General features: G+C 42.3%; 2 protein-coding genes across 5 annotated transcripts in view; both read left to right on the forward strand.

Moving 5' to 3' along the window:
* The window catches only part of LOC101787477 (oocyte zinc finger protein XlCOF6-like), a 502,509-nt gene extending 481,647 nt beyond the window's left edge, over window positions 1-20,862 (forward strand). For both annotated transcript variants that reach the window (XM_063243065.1, XM_023561906.2), the window contains exons 2-4: window positions 8,116-8,242; window positions 8,427-8,487; window positions 17,153-20,862. In XM_063243065.1, the coding sequence (XP_063099135.1) occupies window positions 8,116-8,242; window positions 8,427-8,487; window positions 17,153-19,364 (2,400 nt within the window). In that variant the 3' untranslated portion in view covers window positions 19,365-20,862. The remainder of the gene's footprint in view (window positions 1-8,115; window positions 8,243-8,426; window positions 8,488-17,152) is intronic.
* Window positions 1-21,947, forward strand: part of LOC106025945 (zinc finger protein 14-like) — a 431,103-nt gene that overhangs the window by 389,298 nt on the left and 19,858 nt on the right. The gene's annotated exons all lie outside the window — the stretch shown is intronic.

Genomic DNA, 21,947 nt, shown 5'->3' on the forward strand with positions numbered 1-21,947 from the left:
GCCTGCCTTCTAAGGGGCTCCCTTTCCCATTTGTTCCTAATTTAATCAATTTCACCTGAACTGTTAATCTTACTTGCTAAACATAGTGAGTTCCCAGTTTGCCCCAATTTTAGACCCACCTTTGCTGGGATTCTGCAAGCAGACAGAAAATAAAGATTCACACACACTGAGGGTCAGCAAAATGGCTGCTGCCCAGCCAGCCTAAGCAAGTAGCTTTTATTGAGATAAAGAACAGAGAAACTCAAACTGTGCATGCTCAGATTATCTGACTTGTTTGCTTCTTGACCTTATAGGACCTCGTGTTTTTACCTTGGGGTGGGGGTGATGTTTCAAGGCCTGCACTTTTCCCATAACATTGTCCACTGATGTGTTCGGGGCAAAATGGAGTCAGTTTGGCCTCTCTACACATCTTATCCCATGGTTTTACTCTAAAAGTCCCGAGAAAATACAGACTCTTTCGCAACCGAGGCAGGACCCCATCCCTCTCTCTCTCAGACAGAAGCCTTCTTTCTCTTAATAAATATTTCTGCTCTTAACCCCCATTGTCAGTAAAATTGATTCTTCGATTGTGGAGATCATGAACTGGTTCTGGACAAATAGGTTGGGAGTTTCGTTCCCCTAGATCATCAGCAGCCTTATTTTTGTGGTAGCCTTTATCGTAAAATGTACTTGTGCTTGTTTCATAGTTAGCAAGCTTCAGGGCAAGCAGTACTTGGCTGTTGATCCGTAGTGAAACTTTGCCCCAAAGGGTTTTCAGATCACAACATTGACTCTGCCTAGTAACCATGACCTCATTAATGTAGCCAATCAGTTTAGATCATGAGGTCACACCCTGACCAATGGGATGAGGAGAGTGTGCATGTGGGATAAAAAGCGGCCTGTTAGCTTGCTTGCCCTTGTCCCTCTGTGATCTGCTCTGCTGCAGGAAAGTTCACCTGGCCAAGAAACTTTTCAGCCTTTAGTTTCTTTTCTCCTGTTTGTGACACCACAGAAATCCTGCCCACCAGCAAGGGAGGGGAAAGGGCTCTTGCTCAGGGTAACTCTGAAAGTGCTGCGTGTTACACCCACACTGAGAGACACACAGAGCTGGGGCCTCTGCGTGGACGTGGGCGTGTGACACTGGCAGCAGAGCGAAGGACAAGCTGTCACCCTCAGGTCACTGCTGTCGTCCTGTACTGTTTCTGCAGGGCGATTTAAAACTGAGAGGTTGTGTGAGGAGGACTCTGACATAAGTACTCAGTCAGGAAAATCCCCAGAGTGAGGGCTGCAGGCTGAGAATGGAATGGAGTAGAGGGGATTTTACATGGGGAGGAGCCGAGGGGAGCAGGAGGGAAGTGGGGACCGAACTGAGTCCCTACCTTGCAGGTGGGTGCTTTTGCCCCTGAGCTCAATCCTGGCTCCATTGCATTTTACGTGGTTGTGTTTCTGGGATCTCCTGAGGTGTTCAGGAGAATTACATCCCCGTGTTGTCAGAGTCTGCAGTGGGAGTCCCGTGTGCTTACCCTAATCTAAACCCCTCTTACTAATGCACTGTTGTTTCAGATTCAGACCTGGCTCCTGTGCCCAGTTCAGATCACTCATGGTCCTGATCAGTAGCTCTAACTGTCAGGATTGCTGACGCGTGCACTTAAACTTAATTTCATGACGTAACAATAACGCCTGGCAACACTCATTTCACTTATTCTTTGCATGTGAACAACTTCTGTGTTGTCTTTTGATAAGGTCTAAATCTTTAATGGTGGTTTGTGCCAATACTGTTTTCTTGCATTAAGGTTTTTGCTCTCTAGCTGAGTCCACCACTTTTTGCATAACTGAGATACATGCCAGACTGTCTCTACAATTGTCCACTGCCTATTTTCAGATCTCTTTTGGTTAATTTACTTGATTCAATCCTGACCACAATTGCCCTATCATTTCCTTGCAGTGTATATTGTTCATGGGTGAACATCCGATTAGTATCATGAGGTAAATATCCATTGTCAAGCTTTAGGGTGGAAGATTGCAGTCTCTGGAGTGGGGTGCTTCACTTCTGGCAATGCCTTTGTGCATAGAAAAGTCCCAGGGGTTCAGGCATTGCAGAGGTGCCTTTGTCAGTCAGAACTTACTGAAACACCAGAATTTCCAAATGCTGTGTTTTTCCCCCAACTTAGTCTCAGAAAAATGAAACGATTTTTTTCTGATACTGTCAAAATACTGCAGTGTTCCAAATGGGGAAACTGAGTGACTTTTAGACCCTATGAAGCGGCCCCAGGGAGTTTCCCTCTCAGACTCCCACACTCGCGTTCATCAGGGCACTGGCTCTGCACTGCTCCCTTCTGCTCCTGGTCAGCAGTCAGAGGAAATTTCGCTCCTGCCAGTCTGCGTCCTCTTTTTCCGGCTTGCTTCTGGGTATGTGTAATCTTGAAGGATTGTGGTTGTAAATTTGCTGGCATGTTTGTCATTCAGATGGGGACAGTGGTTTCTGTGTCATCCCAGCTAACCTGGAAAGCACAGTGTATCAGCTGATCTTTTGAGGCTTGGTATTTATTGCTCTTCTCCTTTCCTATGTGTCCCTTTTAAAGGCAATATAGTCACAATGCCACAGGTGACTTTGTGGCTAAACTGCCTTGTGCTCACAGGGTGGAGACAGGGCGGGGCTCCGAGGTCCTGCCCAGCAGCAGTTGGCAGGTAGAAGCAGGGACCCTGTGGGTGAGTGGTGCCCCGTCAGCCCTGCCCTCTTCACACCTGACCTCAGTGCGTCCTCTTTGGCTCCTTAGCCTGCGTGTGGCAGCTCCTGCCAGGCTCCTTGAGCTGCACCTGCTCACGCTGGGGAATCTGCTAGTGCGGGTGCTGTCTGCCGTGAGCGCCCGCCACACACAGCCCTGCACCTGCTGTCTGCTTTCTCCAGCTCTCAAATTATGCTCGGTGTGATAACTAAAACTTACTTCCCCGCTGTGCCTCCACTGCTGTGTGCTGTGTGTGACACAAGCTGACCACGTGTTCTTCAGGCTTTGCTACACTCAGCCTTTATCACGGTTACGGAATCAGGACACCGTGTGCCTTTTCGTGCCCCATGTTGCAGAGCGTGTGCTGGCCCTGGGCCTGTGACTAGCTCCGGCTCTGTTGTGAGGTGCGAGTGCTGCGCTTAAATGTAAATATTCTCCCCAAGAGTCATGCACGTATGGATGGGGATTTGGGGTGACTGGATCGTGGCTGCGTACTGCATTCATCCTCCCATGGTTTACAACTGGGTGTGAGTCGGGGGAAAAGCCTGGTGGGAGGAGGTGGGTCACTGTGCTGTGGCCTCAGAGGGCGCCTGTGTATCATTCCTCGTGCTTTGATGGCCCCCTGCTCTCCATGCCTGCCATGAGCACGCTCCCGGGTGCTGGGCACCCTGCCTTGGAGTCAGCCAATATGGCTGAAACCTCTGCAAACAGTGACCCCAAATCCTGCTTCCTCCTTTAAATCACCATTGTTGTGTCTGGGCCTCAGTGCGTGTTCACACAGGAACTCATGCACTTGTGATCCTTTACAGCCTTTTCACAACACTGAAACTTGGTCATGCTGTCTTGTGTGAGTCTGAGTGCAACTCCATGGTGTCTGCCACACTTCACAATTCATGTTAACTTTAGTGACACTGACTCTGTGTCAGACCTTATGAGGATTTGGCTGTCCTTTAACTGTTAAATTTTAGGTGTTGAGTAGTGGGTCTCAGTGCTTAGAAAGCCCCGCATGCAGTTTGATCCTGTGTGGCTTTTCCATCACAGCAGCACTCACACCTTGTCTTTTTGAGCTCACTTTGTACCCAGCTTGTCTGAAACTCGCAACAGTCCCCCTGCCTCAGCCTCCTGAGGGCCAGCCTGCAGGGCTGTGTCACCGCCTCCGCCTTCCTCTTCAATTGTTTCATTCCTTCCTCAGAGATTTAAAGGGACTCAGAAGCTCTGGGGCTGTAACCCCCACACACGGCCCTGCAGCAGGCGATGAGTGTGCTCATGGCTCCTGTGCTGTGCAGGCCCTGAGAACAGCCAGGCCATGTCCCTACTGTGTACGTCCAGTGCCACCATGGTGGATGGTCACTGCCTCACGCGGGTAGTTTAACGTGAGCACTGCGTTCAGCCTCGTGAGACTCGCAGGCGGTTCTGCCTCTGAAAGAGAGGAACCTCTAAGGTGCTTAGCATTTGGTACAGAGGGACAGCAAGGGTCAGCTAAGCTGTGGGCTTCAGTAGCTCCTAAAAATGGAGGGGTCGTGTCCATCACTGGGCACAGAGCAGACAGTGACCCTGTACCATTGGGCAGATGAGGGAGGGAGCACTGCCCAGAGGGAAGGTGGACAGCTGACCACTGCCAGGGGGAAGGTGGACAGCCGACCACTGCCCAGGGGGAAGGTGGACAGCTGACCACTGCTCAGGGGGCAGGTGGACTGCTGACCACTGCTCAGTGGGAAGGTGGACAGCCGACCACTGCCCAGAGGGAAGGTGGACAGCCGACCACTGCCCAGAGGGAAGGTGGACAGCCGACCACTGCCCAGGGGGAAGGTGGACAGCCGACCACTGCCCAGGGGGAAGGTGGACAGCTGACCACTGCCCAGGGGGAAGGTGGACAGCTCAGCACTGCTCGGGAGGAAGGTGGCCAGCTGACACTTGGTTGCTGCTTTCTGTTTTTTTTGGTACCAGGAATCAAAGTCCCAACCTTGCACCTGCTAAGCTGGTGTTATGCTGTTAAGATATTTCTCTGGCCTTGTCATGCTTTTTAGTGACATTTTGAGTGAAATACTGAATCCGTGAGTTCTGTAGAAACTACAGGGAAAAGCATTCTGTGTGTTTTCCTCTAATTCTTTTGTACGGGCCAATTTTTGTGTCAGGCCAAAGTGGTTTCTTTTCAATTCTAGTGGCCAGGTGGTGGAACTTTCTGTAAATTTACTTCTTCAAGGACATGAAGGGAATCACATTTCTGTCCAGAAACACATTGCACTTTCTGGAACTGGAATGAACTCAGTGGTGTGTGGACTGTGGAACATGCCAAGGTGGCGGCTGTGCGTGTGCACGGTGCCGTGTGACCCTCCATCCCCGTAGGTGAGCGTCAGTGTGTCCTCCCACACCCCACTTCCCTGCCTGTTCCTCAGGCGAGCTCATGGGCCCTGTTTGCTAAGTGGTGCTTTCTCTTGAGGAATATATGTTTCACTCTGATTTCATATGAGTTCAGTTTTTACTTCATATACAAACTCTTTTTGCCTATATTGCATATATATATATATTTGCTTTATTCTTTGACATCTCAGGATTTATGTCATTTTCTGTTCCTCTAATTTTGATAGCTTCATGAGATTGTTCTGTGAAACACTTTTTTTCCACTTTCAAAAGATATTTCCCTGTGAATTCTCAAAGTGAAAAAGTTTATTTTTGCTTTTAAAAGAGGTAATTTAATTATCATACATGGTGTATGAAGACTATCTGTAAAGTATTCGTTTGTCATTGTTGATGCAAAATACCTGATGGCCAAATACCTGATGCCCAAATTTAAAGAAGGAAAGGTTTGTTTAGCTCACTGTGGAGATTTCATTCCATAATCTTATAGCTCCGAGGCAGGATGGCGTGGCAGAGGGGAAACATCTCGTGTCAGCAGAAGACAGCAAAAGCAACAACAGAAAAAATGGAGGGAGAACAAGACATTTTCCCTCTTTTATGTTTTATTCAGGCTACCTATCAAAAAGTGGTTGTAACATTCACAACCGTAGCACCATAGTGAACCACGAATCAATCCACATGCGGGAACCCTCCCCAGAACTGCTTGAGTGTTCGGGGAGACATCTAGGCACAAACATCTGGGCTCAACTACGTGTCTCCCTGCCTGCTATTTGAAACACTTTCCATATGTGCTGCTTTGTACCCCAGGAGCTCTCTCATGAATCAGTGCTGCTTGGTGGCTTTGCCTGCGTCTCCCCAAAGCCTCCTGTGCTCAGAGGAGGGGCTTTTCAGCCAAGGGAAGAGCTACACATGAAGCTGCGATTCCATTCACGGTGTGGTACTAGGATCACGGTGTGGTACACGGTGTGTGCTACTCTCGTGGATGAAATGCAAGGGCAGAAAACTCTTGTTGTCACTTACTGCGTGCAGGTTCCGCTGTTACTGCCATCTGACTCTCATGGGCTGATTCTCCTCTGCTATGGTCCTCTGCCGTATCAGCCAACCCTGCTATTCTAATCCCAGATATAGAGGGTGGAAATCAAAGTATCGTAATTTCTTTTCCTGTCTTCCCTGCAGTCCAAAATGTTACATTTGTAATACCATTGAGATGTTATTGGAATTCTAGTAACTTAATTTTAATCTACCACCTCTAATGTAACCCATGGCAAGAATATGCAATGTTCAGTGCACCCCAGGGGTCCTAAGCTCAACCCCCATGAGAATGTGTGGACAAAGCCCTGAACCTAGGCCTCTCCCAGAATTTATTATCTTGTACAGAAAGGGTGGTTTGAGGATGAGTGACAGTGAGGGTGGTGGGATCTGCCTGAATAAATTAAGGTGGCCAGCCAGGTAGTGAGAAATGCTTCTCTGCAAAATACACTGATGAAGATATGCAGAAGGATCAATTTGTATAATATAATTAAGATATCAGCTGAATTGATTTTGCAGGCGGTTGCCTCAGTGTCTGACGTGTGAAGTTTTTTGCTGTGGGGAATTGTAATCTCTTTGCCTTGAGGCTCATACCCAGTTGGCATTCCTGGAGCTGATGGCTCTACCGTCCCACTGTGCCCATATATTTTATAGAGAGCACTATGCAGGGAAACAGAAGACTGTCTAATGTCCTAAGAGATGACATACCCAGTAGCTCTGTTAGCCTCATTTGCAATGCTTAGAGCCAGTTAAAGAGAGAAGGAAAGACCATAGTCAGCTCTGTACATGTCATTAGAAAAAAAGTAAGTCTGGATATAATCTAAGTTGCAACAATTGTTCTGTCCTCAAGTGGAGTCACTCAAATTGTCCTCCCAGACAGAGCCCACAGGACCTAATCACCTCATGACATTGCTACCATGGCAGTTAAATTTCAACAAGACTTTTGGAGGGAACAATCAAAACATAGCAGTGACCTAGGACACAAATGTGTAACTGCAGTAAGGGTTGTGTACAACTATACTTTTATTCTCGCTGATATTTTCTACTTCAGGGGAGTCATTCAACTTGTCTCCCACACCTTGCAGCCTAGCTTGCACTGGAATCTCTACAAAACAACCCATTCCTCCTTTAACTTTAGGAGCTGACTCAGCTCTGAGAGAAAAGCAACTGAGACATTTTCCATTCGCATATGAACCCACTGAAGACTCTTCCTTGTCAGTACTGTTATTCTCTCTACTGATGCAGAAGAGTTCTTCAGAGTGGATTCTGAAACTCTGAACCTTGAAGAAGGTGTCACATTTGCAGGTGTATTGGGTACTGAGAAGATTGTTTCTTCCATCTTTCCGTTCATTACTAGTGCCTCTTTAGTATACAGTGTCCTGTTGACCAGTACATTTCCTACACATTTTATCATGTTCATTCCCCCATTTCTCTGCCTTAAGCTCCTGTCAGGATAACATGTCTTACATAATCTAATTTCACACTTCTTAGGCTTTCTCCAATAGAAAGCGTAATTGTTTGCATCAGCTTTCCAAATTATGATGCATAACTTTTCCTTAGTGGCTAATTAAGCCCTTATCTATGAACCCACCCTGAACTTTCAGAATGATTCTAAATAGAATGAGAGAGGGAAGGAAGCAGTTTCCTAAATAGCAAGTTGAGAAAATGGGTACTTTCTTTGACCCTAAGAGCAACTCTTCAGATAGCTTTCTACTTGTTTTTTGGCTTGGATTCTAAACTGTAAGCTCCTTCTATGCCCCATGCTTTAGTTGGCTTGTACAGCAAACCTGGGTGTGACCAGCAGGAGAAGCAATGTTCCCATCTCACTGTGGCTCAGCACCGAACTCCAGGGTAGCCTTAAAGGTCCCATGTGATGAGTTCCTCTGAAAGGAGAATCAGTGGGGACCAAGTGTGAAGAAAGTGGGGAACCTCAGCCCCATGTGGGTTGTTGATGAGCAAAGCTGAGCTGATTTATGCTGTGAACCTTACTCTTTTTCCTGGAAATCCATATCTGATGATGCAGGGGGCGGTGACCTTCGAGGATGTGGCTGTGAACTTCACCAGGGAGGAGTGGGCTTTGCTGGATCCTTCCCAGAAGAAGCTCTACAGAGCTGTGATGCTGGAAACCTTCAGGAACCTGGTTGCCGTAGGTAAGGAAGATGCTGTTTTCTCATTTATTCAATTAGTGAGCATTGTGTCCTGCTCCTAAGTTCAGTTTCCTTAATGGGAAAATGAAAATGTTATGATGCATTTTCCAGGCATGTTCACATTATAATGGGAAACTACCTAGAATCCAGTGATTTTCAGCATTATGTTTCTGTTTCCACATTTTAGGAAGGACCTCAATTGACCAGCAAATTGAAGATGATTGCAGAAATTGCAGGAAACATCTAAGGTAATTTGTACCAAAAAAAGAAAGTTTTCAAGTGTCAGAATATGAAGCCTGTGAAAATTTCATAAGCAAGGCTATGTTTAAATTTTTTTTACTCCTTCACAATTTCTCAATAGACATATACCCATTGAATATTTCTAATCTTTTTTTATTTTAAAGAGAACAAAACAAAGCAAAACAGAATGATGCTAACAACACTTGATTTCAAATCAAGACAACAGGATACCAACAATGGCTACCATAATGTCTCTTGTTTTCTTTGAAATAGTTGCCTATATCTTCACGCACAAAAATAGCAAACATAACAAAATACTGTAAAACCAATCAAAAGGGTGAAAGCATTACAGGACTTTACAACCAGATAATAGGAAATGAACAATGGTTAATATATCTCATTTTCTTTGAAACAGTAGTGCATATTATTATACATAATACATTCAAATAAAACGCAACAGTATAGAACCTATCAAAACAAAAGAATAAAAGCATTATACGATTTCGAAACATGCTAGGAAATCAGCAATGGCTACCACAATGTCTCATTTTGTTCAAAATAGCTGTTTAAGCTGCAAGATGATGCAAAGAAAAACATGAAATTGACAGAAATAAATGAAAAAGAGAACAACACAAATTATATCAAGAGGCTATTTATAGAAGTAATAGCTGAAAATTTCCCAAACATGAGAATGGAAACTGACATATGGATCAGTGAAGCACATAGAACTCCAAATAGCCATAGCCAAAATAAAACTATATCCAGACATATAATAATCAACATCCCAGAAGTCCAACATGAGAACAGAATATTAAATGCCATTAGAAGAGACAGATCACCTGTAAAGGAAAACCTATCAGAACCACAGCAGACTTCTCAACACAAACAATGAAGTCAAAAAGAGCATGGAGTGGAGTATTTCAGATCTGAAAGGAAAATGACTTCCAACTGGACTGATGTACCTTGCAAAACTGTCCTTCAAAAGGGATGGAGAAATAAGACACTTCCATGCAAAGAACAGCTGAAAAATTATATGATCACTAAACCAACCAGGCAAAGAATACTGACAGACATTCTAAATAGACATAGGAAAAAAAGCAAGAAGACAACTAAACAGAATGGAATGGTAAAGAAGCAACAACAGAGAGATAACATCAAAAAAACCCCAACATATAACAGTTATAATCATTAACGTAAATGGTCTCAATTCACCAATTAAAAGAAGCAAACTGCAGAATGGTCAAGAAACAACAACCAACTATATGCTGTCTACCAGAAACCCATCTAACCCAAAGGGAAACTCATAGACTAAAAGTCAAAAGATGGAAAACAATACTTCATGCAACAAGAACCTCCTCCCCTCTCCCAAATAGTAGGGGTAGCTATTCTGTTTGCAGACAATGTGAACTTCAAACTGACAGTGATTAAAAGAGATAGGGAAGGTCACTACCTACCAGTTAGGGGAAAACTTCAAGAGGAAGAGATAACAATCTTAAATATATATGCACCAAATTCAGGAGCACCCAACTATACAGAACAAGTATTTTTTTTTTTTTTTTTTTTTTTGTCTTTTTCATTTTTATCGGTACCAGGGATCGAACTCACGACCGCCTGCTTGCAAGGCAGGTGCTTATGCCGCTGAGCTAAATCCCCAGCCCCTACAGAACAAGTATTGATATAAATAAAAAATCAAATAGCAATAACACAATTATAACAGGAGACCTTAACACAAAGGTAGAGATCAACCAGACTGAGAATCAGCAAACAACAGAAATGAATCACACCTGTGAATAAATGGACTTGATAGACGTTTACAAAGTGTTCCACCAAAAACATGAGAATGTACATTCTTCTCACCAGTGCATGAGGCATTCTCTAAAATAGACTATGTAATAGTCCACAGAACATACTTAGGTAAATGCAAAAGAATTGTAATTATCTCATGCATGTTATCAGATCATAGTGTCATGAAACTAGAAATTAGTGATAAACTGCAAAAAACCCACAAACACATGGAAATTGAATAATATACTCCTGAGCAATCAGTGGGTTACAGAGGAAATTAAAGAAGAATTTAAACAATACTTACAAACTAAAAAAAAATATTTACAAGCAAATTGAAATACAGATACAACTTACCAGAATCTGTGGTATGCAATGAAAGTAATGCTCAGAGGAACATTTCCTACAGTAAATTCCCACATCCGGAAAACAACAAACAGAAATAGACCACCTGATGCTACACATCAAGCATCTAGAAAAAGAAGAGCAAGTCAAGCCCAAAGCCAAAAGAAGGGAGGAAATTAATAAAGATCACGGCAGATATCAATGCAACAGAGACTAAGAAAATAATACAAAGATTCAATGAATCAAAGAGTTGACTCTTTGTAAGATTTGATAAAATTAATAAGCCCCTAGCTAACCTTATTTTGAAAAGGAAAGATAAAACTCAACTGAATGCAACAAGGAATGAAAAGGGTGAAATCACTGCAGACCCTGTGGAAATACAGAAGATCAGCAATACCTATTTTGAAAACCTCTACTCTCAGAGGTTTGAGGACACTGAAGAAATATACAGATTCCTAGAAACGTATGAAATACCAAAGCTGGGTCAAGAAGATGAGAAGTGCTGAATAACCCAATTTCTAGTAATGAAATTGAAAGTGTAATTAAATCCTTAATAATGAAGAAGAGCCCAGGCCCAGATGGATTCGCTGCACAATTCTACAATAAATTCAAAAAGACTTAATGCTGACAATTCTCAAACTCTTCAATGAAATTGAAAGGGAAGCAATTCTTTCTTATTCCTGGAAGCAAATACTGCTCTAGTACCAAAACCTGAGAGAGACTCAACTGAAAAAGAGAACTACAGGCCAATTTCCCTAATGAACTTAGATGCAAAATTCTCAATAAAATATTGGCAATCAGAATGCAGCAGTTCATCAAGAAGATTATACACAACCAAGTGAGATTCATCCCTGAATGCAGGGATGGTTCAACATACATAAATCAATAAATATAATCCACCATATCAGTAGAGTCAAAAATAATCACATGATCATTTATATAGATGCAGAAAAAACTTTGAACACTAATGCATAAGAACCTTACAGAGAATTGGAATAGGTGGTCTTTACCTCAATGTGTTAAAGTTCATCTATGACAAACCAACAGCCAGCATCATATTAAATGGCCAAAAACTGAAAGCCTTTACCTAAAATCAGGCACAAGACAAAGATGTCTATTACCACCACTCCTATTCAACATAGGCTAGAAACACTAGCAATTAGATGAGAGAGAAATAAAAGGAGTAAGGATAGGAAAAGAAGTTAAGTTATCATTATTTGAAAATGACATGATATTCTGCATAGAAGACTCTCAAAACTCCATTGAAAAATCCTAGATGAAATAAATAAATTTAGTAAAGTAGCTGGATACAAAGTCAACACTCAAAAATCAATAGCATTCCCATACACTAACAAAATCACTGAGGGAACTAGGAGAAGCCCACCCTTCACAATAGCATCCAAAAAACTGAATTTCTTGAGACTCAATCTAACAAAAGAAGTAAAAGATCTCTTCAGGAGAAATTATAGTACCCTGAAAAAAGAAATTGAAAAGGACCTCAGAAAATGGAAAGACATCCCTTGTTCATGGATAGGAAGAATAAATATTGTGAAAATGGCTATTCTCCCAAAATTATTATACAGATTTATGCAATCTCCATCAAAATACCACTAACATCTCATAGATCTAGAGGAATCATTCCTAAAATTGATCTAGAACCAGATGAAACCCAGAATAGCAAAGGCAATTCTAAACAACAAAGGCAAGGCAGGAGGCATCACAATCCCTGACTTGAAGTTACACTACAAAGCTACTGTAATAAAATCAACATGGTACTGGAATAAAAACAGACGTAAAAATAAATGGAATAGATTAGAAGATACAACCACAACTACAAGCACACTCAGCTACCTTATGTTTGATAAAAGGGCCAAACATGTCCGCTGGAAAAAAGATAGTCTCTTTAATAGATGGTGCTAGAAAAATTGGCACTCCATATGCCGAAAACTAAAACTAGATCCATGCCTAGTGCCATGTACTAAACTAAAGTCTAAATGGATCAAAGATCTACATATTAAAACAAACACTAAATCTGTTAGAAGACAAAGTAGGTAAAAATCTTGAAGACATAGGGGTAGGTAGAAAATTGATGAATAACAATCAAACTGTATGCGAAATACTTCCCAGAATCAATAACTGGGATCATGTCTTATTAAAGAGTTTCTGCATGTTAAAAGAAATCTCCAGCATAGTAAAAAGAAAACCCAAAAATTGGGGAAAAAATCTAGTGAACTGTACTCTAACAAAGGACTTCTCTCTAGAACATATAAAGAATTAAAAATAATCAGACCCCTGAAATTCAAAGACTCAATCCAAAAATGGGCATCTAAGATGAATACACAGTTCTCAGATGAAGAAATACAAATGGCAAATAAATACATGAAAAAATGTTCGTCATCATTACTCATTAGAGAAATGCAAATTAAAACCACACTGAGATTTCATCCCATTCCTGAAAGAATGGCCAGGATCAAGAAAAATACCAACAACAAATGCTGGAGAGGCTGTGGGGAAAAAAGAACTCTTCTGCACTTTTAGTAGGATTGTAGACTGGTGCAACCACTGTGGAGGTCAATCTGGAGATTGCTCAAAAAGCTGGGATTGAAAGTCCCATTTGACCCAGCTATTCCCCTTCTAGGCATAGTCACAGAAGAACTGAAAACATGATACCACAGTGATATATGTGCATCCATGTTTATAGCCGCACAATTTATAATAGCCAGATCTTGGAAACAACCTAAGTGTCCATCAACTGAAGAATGGAAAAAAATGTTGTGGTATTTTTATACAATGGAGTACTACTCAACTCTAAAGCATGATCACACTGAGATATTTGTAAATAAATGGAAGCAACTTGAGACCATAGTCGTAAGTGAAATAAATCAAACTCACATGTATCAGTACCATGTAAGCTCCCTAGTATAAGAAATGGTAAGAGTACATAAGATTTTGTGATACTCATGGTTCCCCATAATATTGCTTTGAAGCCTTATAATGTTTTCATTCATTGGTTGGAATGGTTTTATTCTGTTTTGTTTGATTTTATTATGCGTGATCGTATGAACCCATACTTTAAAGAAAACAAGACATGGCTGACATTGCTGATTTAATACCATCTTGCTTTGAAGTCCTACCATGCTTGTGTTCTTATGTTTCCATTGGTCTACCATGTTGTGTCTTATTGGATTTTAATGTGTGATAGTATAAACAAAATTCTAAGGAAAATGAGATATTATTGTAGCATTGTCATTTTCTGTTACTTGGTTTTGAATATCCTGTAATGGTTTCATTGTCTTCAATGGTTTTATGCTGTTTTGTTATGTGTGATATGATTGTGTATGAAGGTATGCTCAATTATTTCAAAGAAAAGAGAGACTATGGTAGCTACTGTTGATACCTGTTTGTCTCTTTGTGAAGTGCTGTGTTGCTTGCATTGTTTCGTTCTGATTGTCTTTGCTGTGTTCTCATGTTTTATTCTCTTTAAAATAAAAAATAGCTGTTTATACCTTCACGCATACTAAAATCAAACAAAACAATAAAACCAATTAAACAAATGAATTAAAGTATCCTAAGACTTCAAAACTGGATGATAGGAAAACAACCATTATTACCTACAAGAGCCTTCAGATTATCCTGCTTGATAGCTGGGTAGTTTTCCACTGCATGGAAATACCATATCTTTCTTATCCATTTTGTGGTTGATGGGCAAGTTACTCTTGGTTTTTTCTGGTCTTCTGTCACATGGAACAATTATTTACTCTCCTTTGATTTTCAGTTTGTGAGTTTCCTTTCTGGTTAAATGTGTTTCTTGTAAACAGTCTATCAATAGATGTTGTCTCTTGATCCACTTTCCCTGGGTTTCTTTTTAATCCTGACCTGAGGCCATCTACATTAATGGTTACAGCCAGCATGCACTGGTTTCTCTCTGCCCTGCTCTCCTCCTGCTGTTGGCCCTGCACTTTCCACTTCATTCAGTTGCCTGTCTCGTTTGGTGATCCTCCTCTGCTGCTGTTCCTGGAACCACAGTCATCGTTGTCTTTCTCTAGAACATTCTTTAACACTCTGTAAGGTTGGTTTTGTGGTTATGAATCCCTTCAGTTGTACTTTATAATGGAAGTATCTTATTTTTTCATCAATTTTGAAACATAGTTTTGCAGGGTACATATTTTCTGGGTTGGAAGTTGTTTTCTTTCATGATTTGGGACAATTCAGTCAAAACTATTTTTTTTATTTTAAAGAGGATAAAACCAAGGAAAATACAAGAGTAAAACCAATAAAAATAAACCACCATAAGGGATACAGGATTTCAAAATCTTAGAAGACCAAACAATAGTTACCATAATACCTATTGTTGTTTTCAGAATAGCTTAAGATCCTTTTGGACAGAATAAAAATCAAACAGAATGGAATAGAATAGAAACAATAAAAGGAAAGCAATGAATGCAATAAAGCACTTCAAAACAATCCAGTAAGAAGTCCAAAATGGCTACCATGATGTGTCTTGCTAACTTTCAAAGAGCTGCTCAGGTTGTGAGAATTAAGCAAAACAAAAGAGAATAAAATCCAGCCCAGCAAAACAATGGAAACGATATGGCTTCCAGGTGGGGGTCATCCCTTGGTCAGGCCTGGTTCTCTCCCTCTGCAGTGCGTGGATGAGTATTTCTAGACTCTTTTTTTGGGGTTCTTGTTACCGGGGATCAAACTCACGACCTCATGTTTGCAAGGCAGGTGCTTATGCTGCTGTGCTAAATCCTCAGCAATATTTCTAATCTTGCGATTGAGTATTTGAAATATGCCAATTTCTGAAATGCAGATGGTACTTGTAATATGCCATAACTGATGTTGTTGAGGTATTGTAGAAAACAAACATCCTGGTGATTGAGCACCTGCTGGTAATGCCAGCACTTAAGAGGCTGAGCAGAAACATTCCCACATATTCCAGGTCACACTAGGCCTCGTGTTAAGGCCAAAGTCAGACTTAACCACAACAGAGACATGTCTAGAATTTAAAAAAAAACTACCAATTGTGTTCCATTCTTAGGTTTATACACAAGTTAAATGGCAATGCATTCACCACTGAGGACGGAAGGATACAAAAGAAATTTTGTGTGTACACTGAGAATTCACTTCTAATTATATGCCCGTGTTCTGTTTTATTTTGTTTTGGCACAGAGTGTAGAATGCATGACCTTGTGCTTTCCAGGCAGGTGCTTGTGAGGCTGAGATAAATCCCCTGCCCTGTAGACCTGTGTCTGAAAGGCCCCTGTCATAGCAAACACGTTACATGTCACATTATACATAGTTATACATGACATACACATTCACCGTTTTAAAGTTGCGAATATGAATGTTCTGAACATCCAAAAAGCAGCACTGTTTTGATCGCATTTATTTGTTTTCCTGCAGTCCTCCAAAGACGCAGCCCATTCCTGTCCCATAACATTAGAACGTGCTTCCTCATGGTTTTATTGGGATTGTCAGTGTTTTATAACACTATGCAAATGTGTATAGAGATTCCCCAGGAAAGGGAAAATAGACATTGTGTTTCATCTAACTGTACTTTTAGGTTGTTTTTGAGACAGAGTCTAACCAAGTGGCCCAGGCTGTGATCCTCCTGCCTCAGCCTGCCAGGAACACACACGTGCATACTCAAGTGTAACAATATCCTTCCATACCTCTATTATGTATATTCCATACAGTGTTACAGTGAGCATACTACAATTGTGCTGAAATACCCATTTGTAGCACCAGAATCTAGAACACTTAAGCTCTGGATAATACCTAAGTGTCAATTCATAGACAAATTGATTAAGGAATTATGGGATCCCTTGCGCTTAAAGGAGCATGCTTGGAATCCTAGTACTCTAAGAAGGTGAAATAGGAAAGTGACGCATTCATGCTCAGCTTGGGCAAAATAAGATTACTGAGACTCTGTTTCAAAACAAGAATTGAAATGCTGATGTGTGTGTGTCAGTGCTAAAACTCTAATTCAATTTCCATCACTTAAAATCATGTGAAATGTACACATAATTGAACAGTTCTTCCATAAATAAATGAAGTGATGACATTTGCCAAAATATGGAAGGATCCAGAGCCCATAATGTTTACCTAAATAAGTCAGAGAAATTTCAAAGTGACAGGTTCTATTTGGCACAGGAACCCTAGCACAGGAGTGGAGGAGTTAGTGGAGGAGAGATGGTGGAGAGAGAGAGGCAGGCACTGGAGGGGCTGAGGGGCTGAGTGGGGGGCAGGGGATGGGGTCACGGGGGGAAAGGTGTCAGAGGGCATCAGTGCATGGAGCTGGGCTTAGCAAGATGTGGCCCATGTCCTCAGGGTGAAAGCCAGGGTGTGCTGCATGCAGCTCGATTCCAGACTCCCAAATGAGTGTTCCCTTTTCAGTGAAATCTCAGGCCAAGCCATTATGCAGAACATACAGTAAGACGATGATTATACGTTGTTAGGAAGCATCACAGCAGATCTCATGGGGAATCATTACTAAGCGAGAGAACAAAATGTAACTGGTTGTTTGTCACTCTCCTTTGGCAGAAGTGAAGAGGCCGAGCAGTCCTGCCGATATCAGTTCCTGTGGCAGCATGGCAAAATGGTCTCTCTGACTCCAGATGCACACGAGCATGTGACAGCTGTTGGCGTAAAACCAGGTGGAAATGTTTCCTCTAGAAGGCCCCTGGTGGGTCCTTCATCAGCACATGGGCCCATGGTGGCTGCCGCTGCACTCAGACCATTTGAACAGCATGGATTTCAGGAGGAGCAGTTTTCCCGCAACAGACATGGCACAGACTGCACAGAACTCCACTCTCCTCGGAAATATGCAGTGACAAGTCCTGGAGAGAAGCCCCTTGAACGTAGACCCTCTGCACAGTTGAATTCTGTTTGCACTGAGAAGAATCCCATTGCAAAGAAGCCAGATGGCCAATCAGTCATCGCACCCAGTGATGCCCCAGGGGGAGCACACGATCACCGGGAACTGCATAAGTGCACGGGGGGAGCATTGGGAGAAGGCTTTCATTCTCAACAAGACATTCTGACAGCTGGAGCCGCTCGTCCTGCAGCAAAGACTCATGCACAGAAACCCTGTGGAGAATCCTTCACTAACGATTCATTGGGTAATAAAAGCCGTCACACTGGGGAGGAATCTTGTTCACGCAGGCAGTGTGGATTAGCTTTCAGCAGGAGTGGTGTTTCACAAGCTGGTGAAAGCACTCACGCTGCTGTGAAACCTGCATGTGAACAGGGCCACAAACTTTTTAGGCACAAAGATAACTGGGATTTGTGTGAACGAGCTCACCCTGGGGAGAAGTCTCATGCATGTGAGCCGAGTGAGAAAGCTTTTAGCACACAAAGTGTGTGTAAACTTCATGAACAGACTCACACTGGGGAGAAAACCTGTGTATGTAAATATTGTGGAAAAACTTTTACCACAAAACATTCTTGTCAAAAACATGAAAAAATGCATAATGGAGAGAAACCCTATGTATGTAAGCCATGTGGGAAAGCTTTCAGCACACGTGCTGAATGTCAAATACATGAAGGAATTCACACTGGGGAGAAACCCTACGTATGTAAGGAATGTGGGAAGCACTTCAAAAGTAAAAAAGGTTGGAAACTACACGAAAAGACTCACACTAGTGAGAAACCATTTGTATGTAAGCAATGTGGCAAAACTTTTTGCAGTAAACATAGTTGGCAGATGCATGAGTGGACTCACACTGGGAAGAAACTTTGCGTATGTAAGCAATGTGGGAAAGCTGTCAGCAGCCGTAGTGCTTTGGTGAAGCATGAAAAGACTCACACTGGGGAGAAACCCTATGTATGCACTCAGTGTGAGAAAGCTTTCCGAAGTCGAGAAGGTTGGCAGATCCATAAACGGACTCATACTGGGGAGAAACCGTATATATGCAAGCAATGTGGGAAGGCTTTCAACTCGAGAAGTATATGTAAAGTACACGAATGGACTCACACTGGGGAGAGACCCTACATATGTAAGCAGTGTGGGAAAGCTTTCAGCTCTCGCAGTACCTACAAAGGACACGAACGGATTCACACTGGAGAGAAGCCGCATGTGTGTAGTCAGTGTGGTAAAGCTTTCAGCACACGTAGTGATTGTCAAAAACATGAGCAGATTCATACTGGGGTGAAGCCCTATCTATGTGAGCAATGTGGGAAAGTTTTGCGAACAAAGTTAGGTTGGCAAATTCACAAACGGTCTCACACAGGAGAGAAACCCTATGTGTGTAAGGAATGTGGGAAAGCTTTCAACAGTCCTATTGTATGTCAAAGTCATGAACATAGTCACACTGGGGAGAAACCCTATGTATGTAAGCAGTGTGGGAATCACTTCAAAAGCAGAAAAGGTTGGAAACTGCATGAAAGGACTCACACTGGTGAGAAACCATTTGTATGTAAGCAATGTGGCAAAACTTTTTGCAGTAAACATAGTTTTCAGATGCATGAGTGGACTCATACTGGGAAGAAATTTTGCATATGTAAGCAATGTGGGAAAGCTGTCAGCAGCCGTAATGGTTTGGTAAAGCATGAAATGACTCACACTGGGGAGAAACCCTATGTGTGCACTCAGTGTGAGAAAGCTTTCCGAAGTCAAGAAGGTTGGCAGATCCATAAACGGACTCATACTGGGGAGAAACCGTATATATGCAAGCAATGTGGGAAGGCTTTCAACTCGAGAAGTGTATGTAAAGTACATGAATGGACTCACACTAGAGAGAAGCCGAATGTGTGAGGTCAGTGTGCTCTGCACACGTGGTAATTGTCAAACACATGAACAGATTCATACTGGGGAGAAGCCCTATCTATGTGAGCAATGTGGGAAAGCTTTCCGAACAAAGTCAAGTTGGCAAATTCATGAACGGTCTCAGCGGGAGAGAAACCCTATGTGTGTAAGGAATGTGGGAAAAAGCTTTCAGCAGTTACGTTGTATGTTAAAGTCATGAACATACACTGGGGAGAAACCCTATGTATGTCTTCATTGTAGAAGCTTTCAGCAGGAAGTATGATCTAAAAGAACATGGAAAAATGCACAGTGGAGAGAAACCCTATGTAAACAATGTGGGAAAGCCTTCATCATGAGTAGTACATATCAGATACGTGAAAGAATTCACTATAGGAGATACTCTATTCATGTAAGCAGTGTGGTAAATCTTTCAGCACAAGTGCAAGCTGTCTAACCCATGAATGTACTCACACTGGAGAGAAACCCTGTATCTGTACACAATGTGGGAGAGCTTTGAGCTGAAAATCGCCATGCTAGATACTTGAAAGGAATCACACTGGTAGGAAATCTTTCATAAGAAGTGTGGGAAATGTTTCAACACATCTGGTGTACGTCAGAAGCATGAGCAGGTACACACCAGGGAGAATGGCAATGCATGGAACCACTGTCAGAAGCCTTTCTGCAGAAAACGTGGTTGTGACGAATCTTAAAAAATCCAAAGTGGGCAGAATCCCAATGTACGTAAGCATAGCTTTAACAAGCAAAGCAGGTTTGGAAGCACTCAAATTGGGAGAATTCCTATGTATGTACGTAGTGAGGGAAAGCTTTCATCACACATGGTAAGTGTCTAATCCATGAAAGAATTCACACTGAGGAGAAGCCCTGTGTGTGTAAACCCGAGGAAAAGCTGTCAGCACATACAGCCATATTCGAGCTTACACTGGGGAGAAAACTTATGTGTGTGAGCAATGCAAAAAGCTGTGAACACACTACAGTCTTGCCTAGACAATGTGGCAAGCTCCTATGCTTGTAACCAATATGAAAAAGCTTTCAGCAGATGACATAATTGTCAAAAATGTGAAAGAACCTACAGGGCAGAGAAAGCCTGTGTATGTTAGCAGTGTGGGAAAGCTTTCAGATCACACAGGCAATTGTCAGTGGCATGTAGTGAACCACACTGGGGAGCAATACGTACATAAGCAGCAAATACAGGCTTGGAACACACAGAGATCGCCAAGAGGGAGAGAGAACTGATTCTCCCTGGAGAAGCCCTACATCAGTAAATAATGGGAGCAGACCTTCACCACACATTGTGTTTATGAAACAGGCAGCAAATCACCCTGAGGTGTAAACCTGTCTATGTAGGCAGTGTGGGAAAGCATTCAGCCATGAAGGAACACACACTGCTTGCTTTCAAAAATGAATCTGGGAATATTGGCTCCCTCAACTTTATTAAAGACTTTGAGAGGAATTCATGTTAGGTCTTCATAAATTACTGTGGAATTCAGCAGTGGGTAGGTTTTTAATTACGTCTTCAATTTCTATATTTTCCATCTTATTAGAATACAAGGTTTCAAACTAGGTAGAGATGATTTTCTGGATTTCTGCAGGGTCTGTTGTGATCTCACCATTTCCATTCCTAATTGGATGGATTTGAGTCTTTGCGTTTTTTTTTTTTTTTTTTTTTTTTTTTTGTAAGATTGGCAAGGGTTTCTCAATTTTATTTAATCTTTGAAATAACCAATTGTCGATGTCGCTCCCGGCCGGCAGGAAGGACACACGACAAAGTCTGGCAGTGGACAACCTTTTCTTTTATTTTCTCTCCGTACAGCCTGCCCTGGGATCGCTCCCAGCTGAAGCCTCCTCTGGTCCGCTCCCCGCGGCTCCTTCCGTGCTTCGCTCCGAAGCCTCTACCGGTCCGCTCTCCGCGGCTCCTTCCGGGCTTCGCTCCGAAGCCTCTACCGGTCCGCTCTCCGCGGCTCCTTCCGGGCTTCTACTTCCCCCCAGGGGTGGCACCAGTATATATACGGATACAGTGTCCAATCATGTTAAAGTAAGCAAGGCAAGCTGATTGGCTAACATATTATTGAGCGGGTTGTTTACGCGGTAAGCAGGAAACTAACGTGCTCGATGGGAGGGGTAATCTAACTCAGGCTTTACTCTTTACCACAGGCCGCATGATCGCTATATGCGGTGGCTCAGCAATGTGGTGGCTCCCAACAACCAATTCTTTAATTCATTGATTCTTTGTATTTTTTCTTAGTCTTCAGTGTTAGTTTCTGCTCTGATCTTTACATTTTCCTCCCTTATATGAGATTTTAGTTTGGCCTGCTCTTCTTTTTCTAGAAGTTTGAGGCTGAACATTAAGTTGTTTATATGCACTTGCTCTGTTTTCCAGATATGGGTATTTACTGTATAAATCTCCCTCTTAAGACTGCTTTCATTGTGTCCCATAAGTTCCAGAATATTGTATTGTCATTACCATTCAACTGTAAAAACTTTAAAAATTATTTCTTTAATTTCATCTGTGACCCATTGATTGTTCAGCAGTGTGCTATTTGATTTCCATGTGTGGATGACTTTCTTGTGGTT

The sequence above is a fragment of the Cavia porcellus genome, unplaced genomic scaffold (assembly GCF_034190915.1).
Source record: "Cavia porcellus strain 051 isolate PalLab524CR breed Dunkin Hartley unplaced genomic scaffold, mCavPor4.1 scaffold_33, whole genome shotgun sequence".
Classification (NCBI taxonomy): Eukaryota; Metazoa; Chordata; class Mammalia; order Rodentia; family Caviidae; genus Cavia; species Cavia porcellus.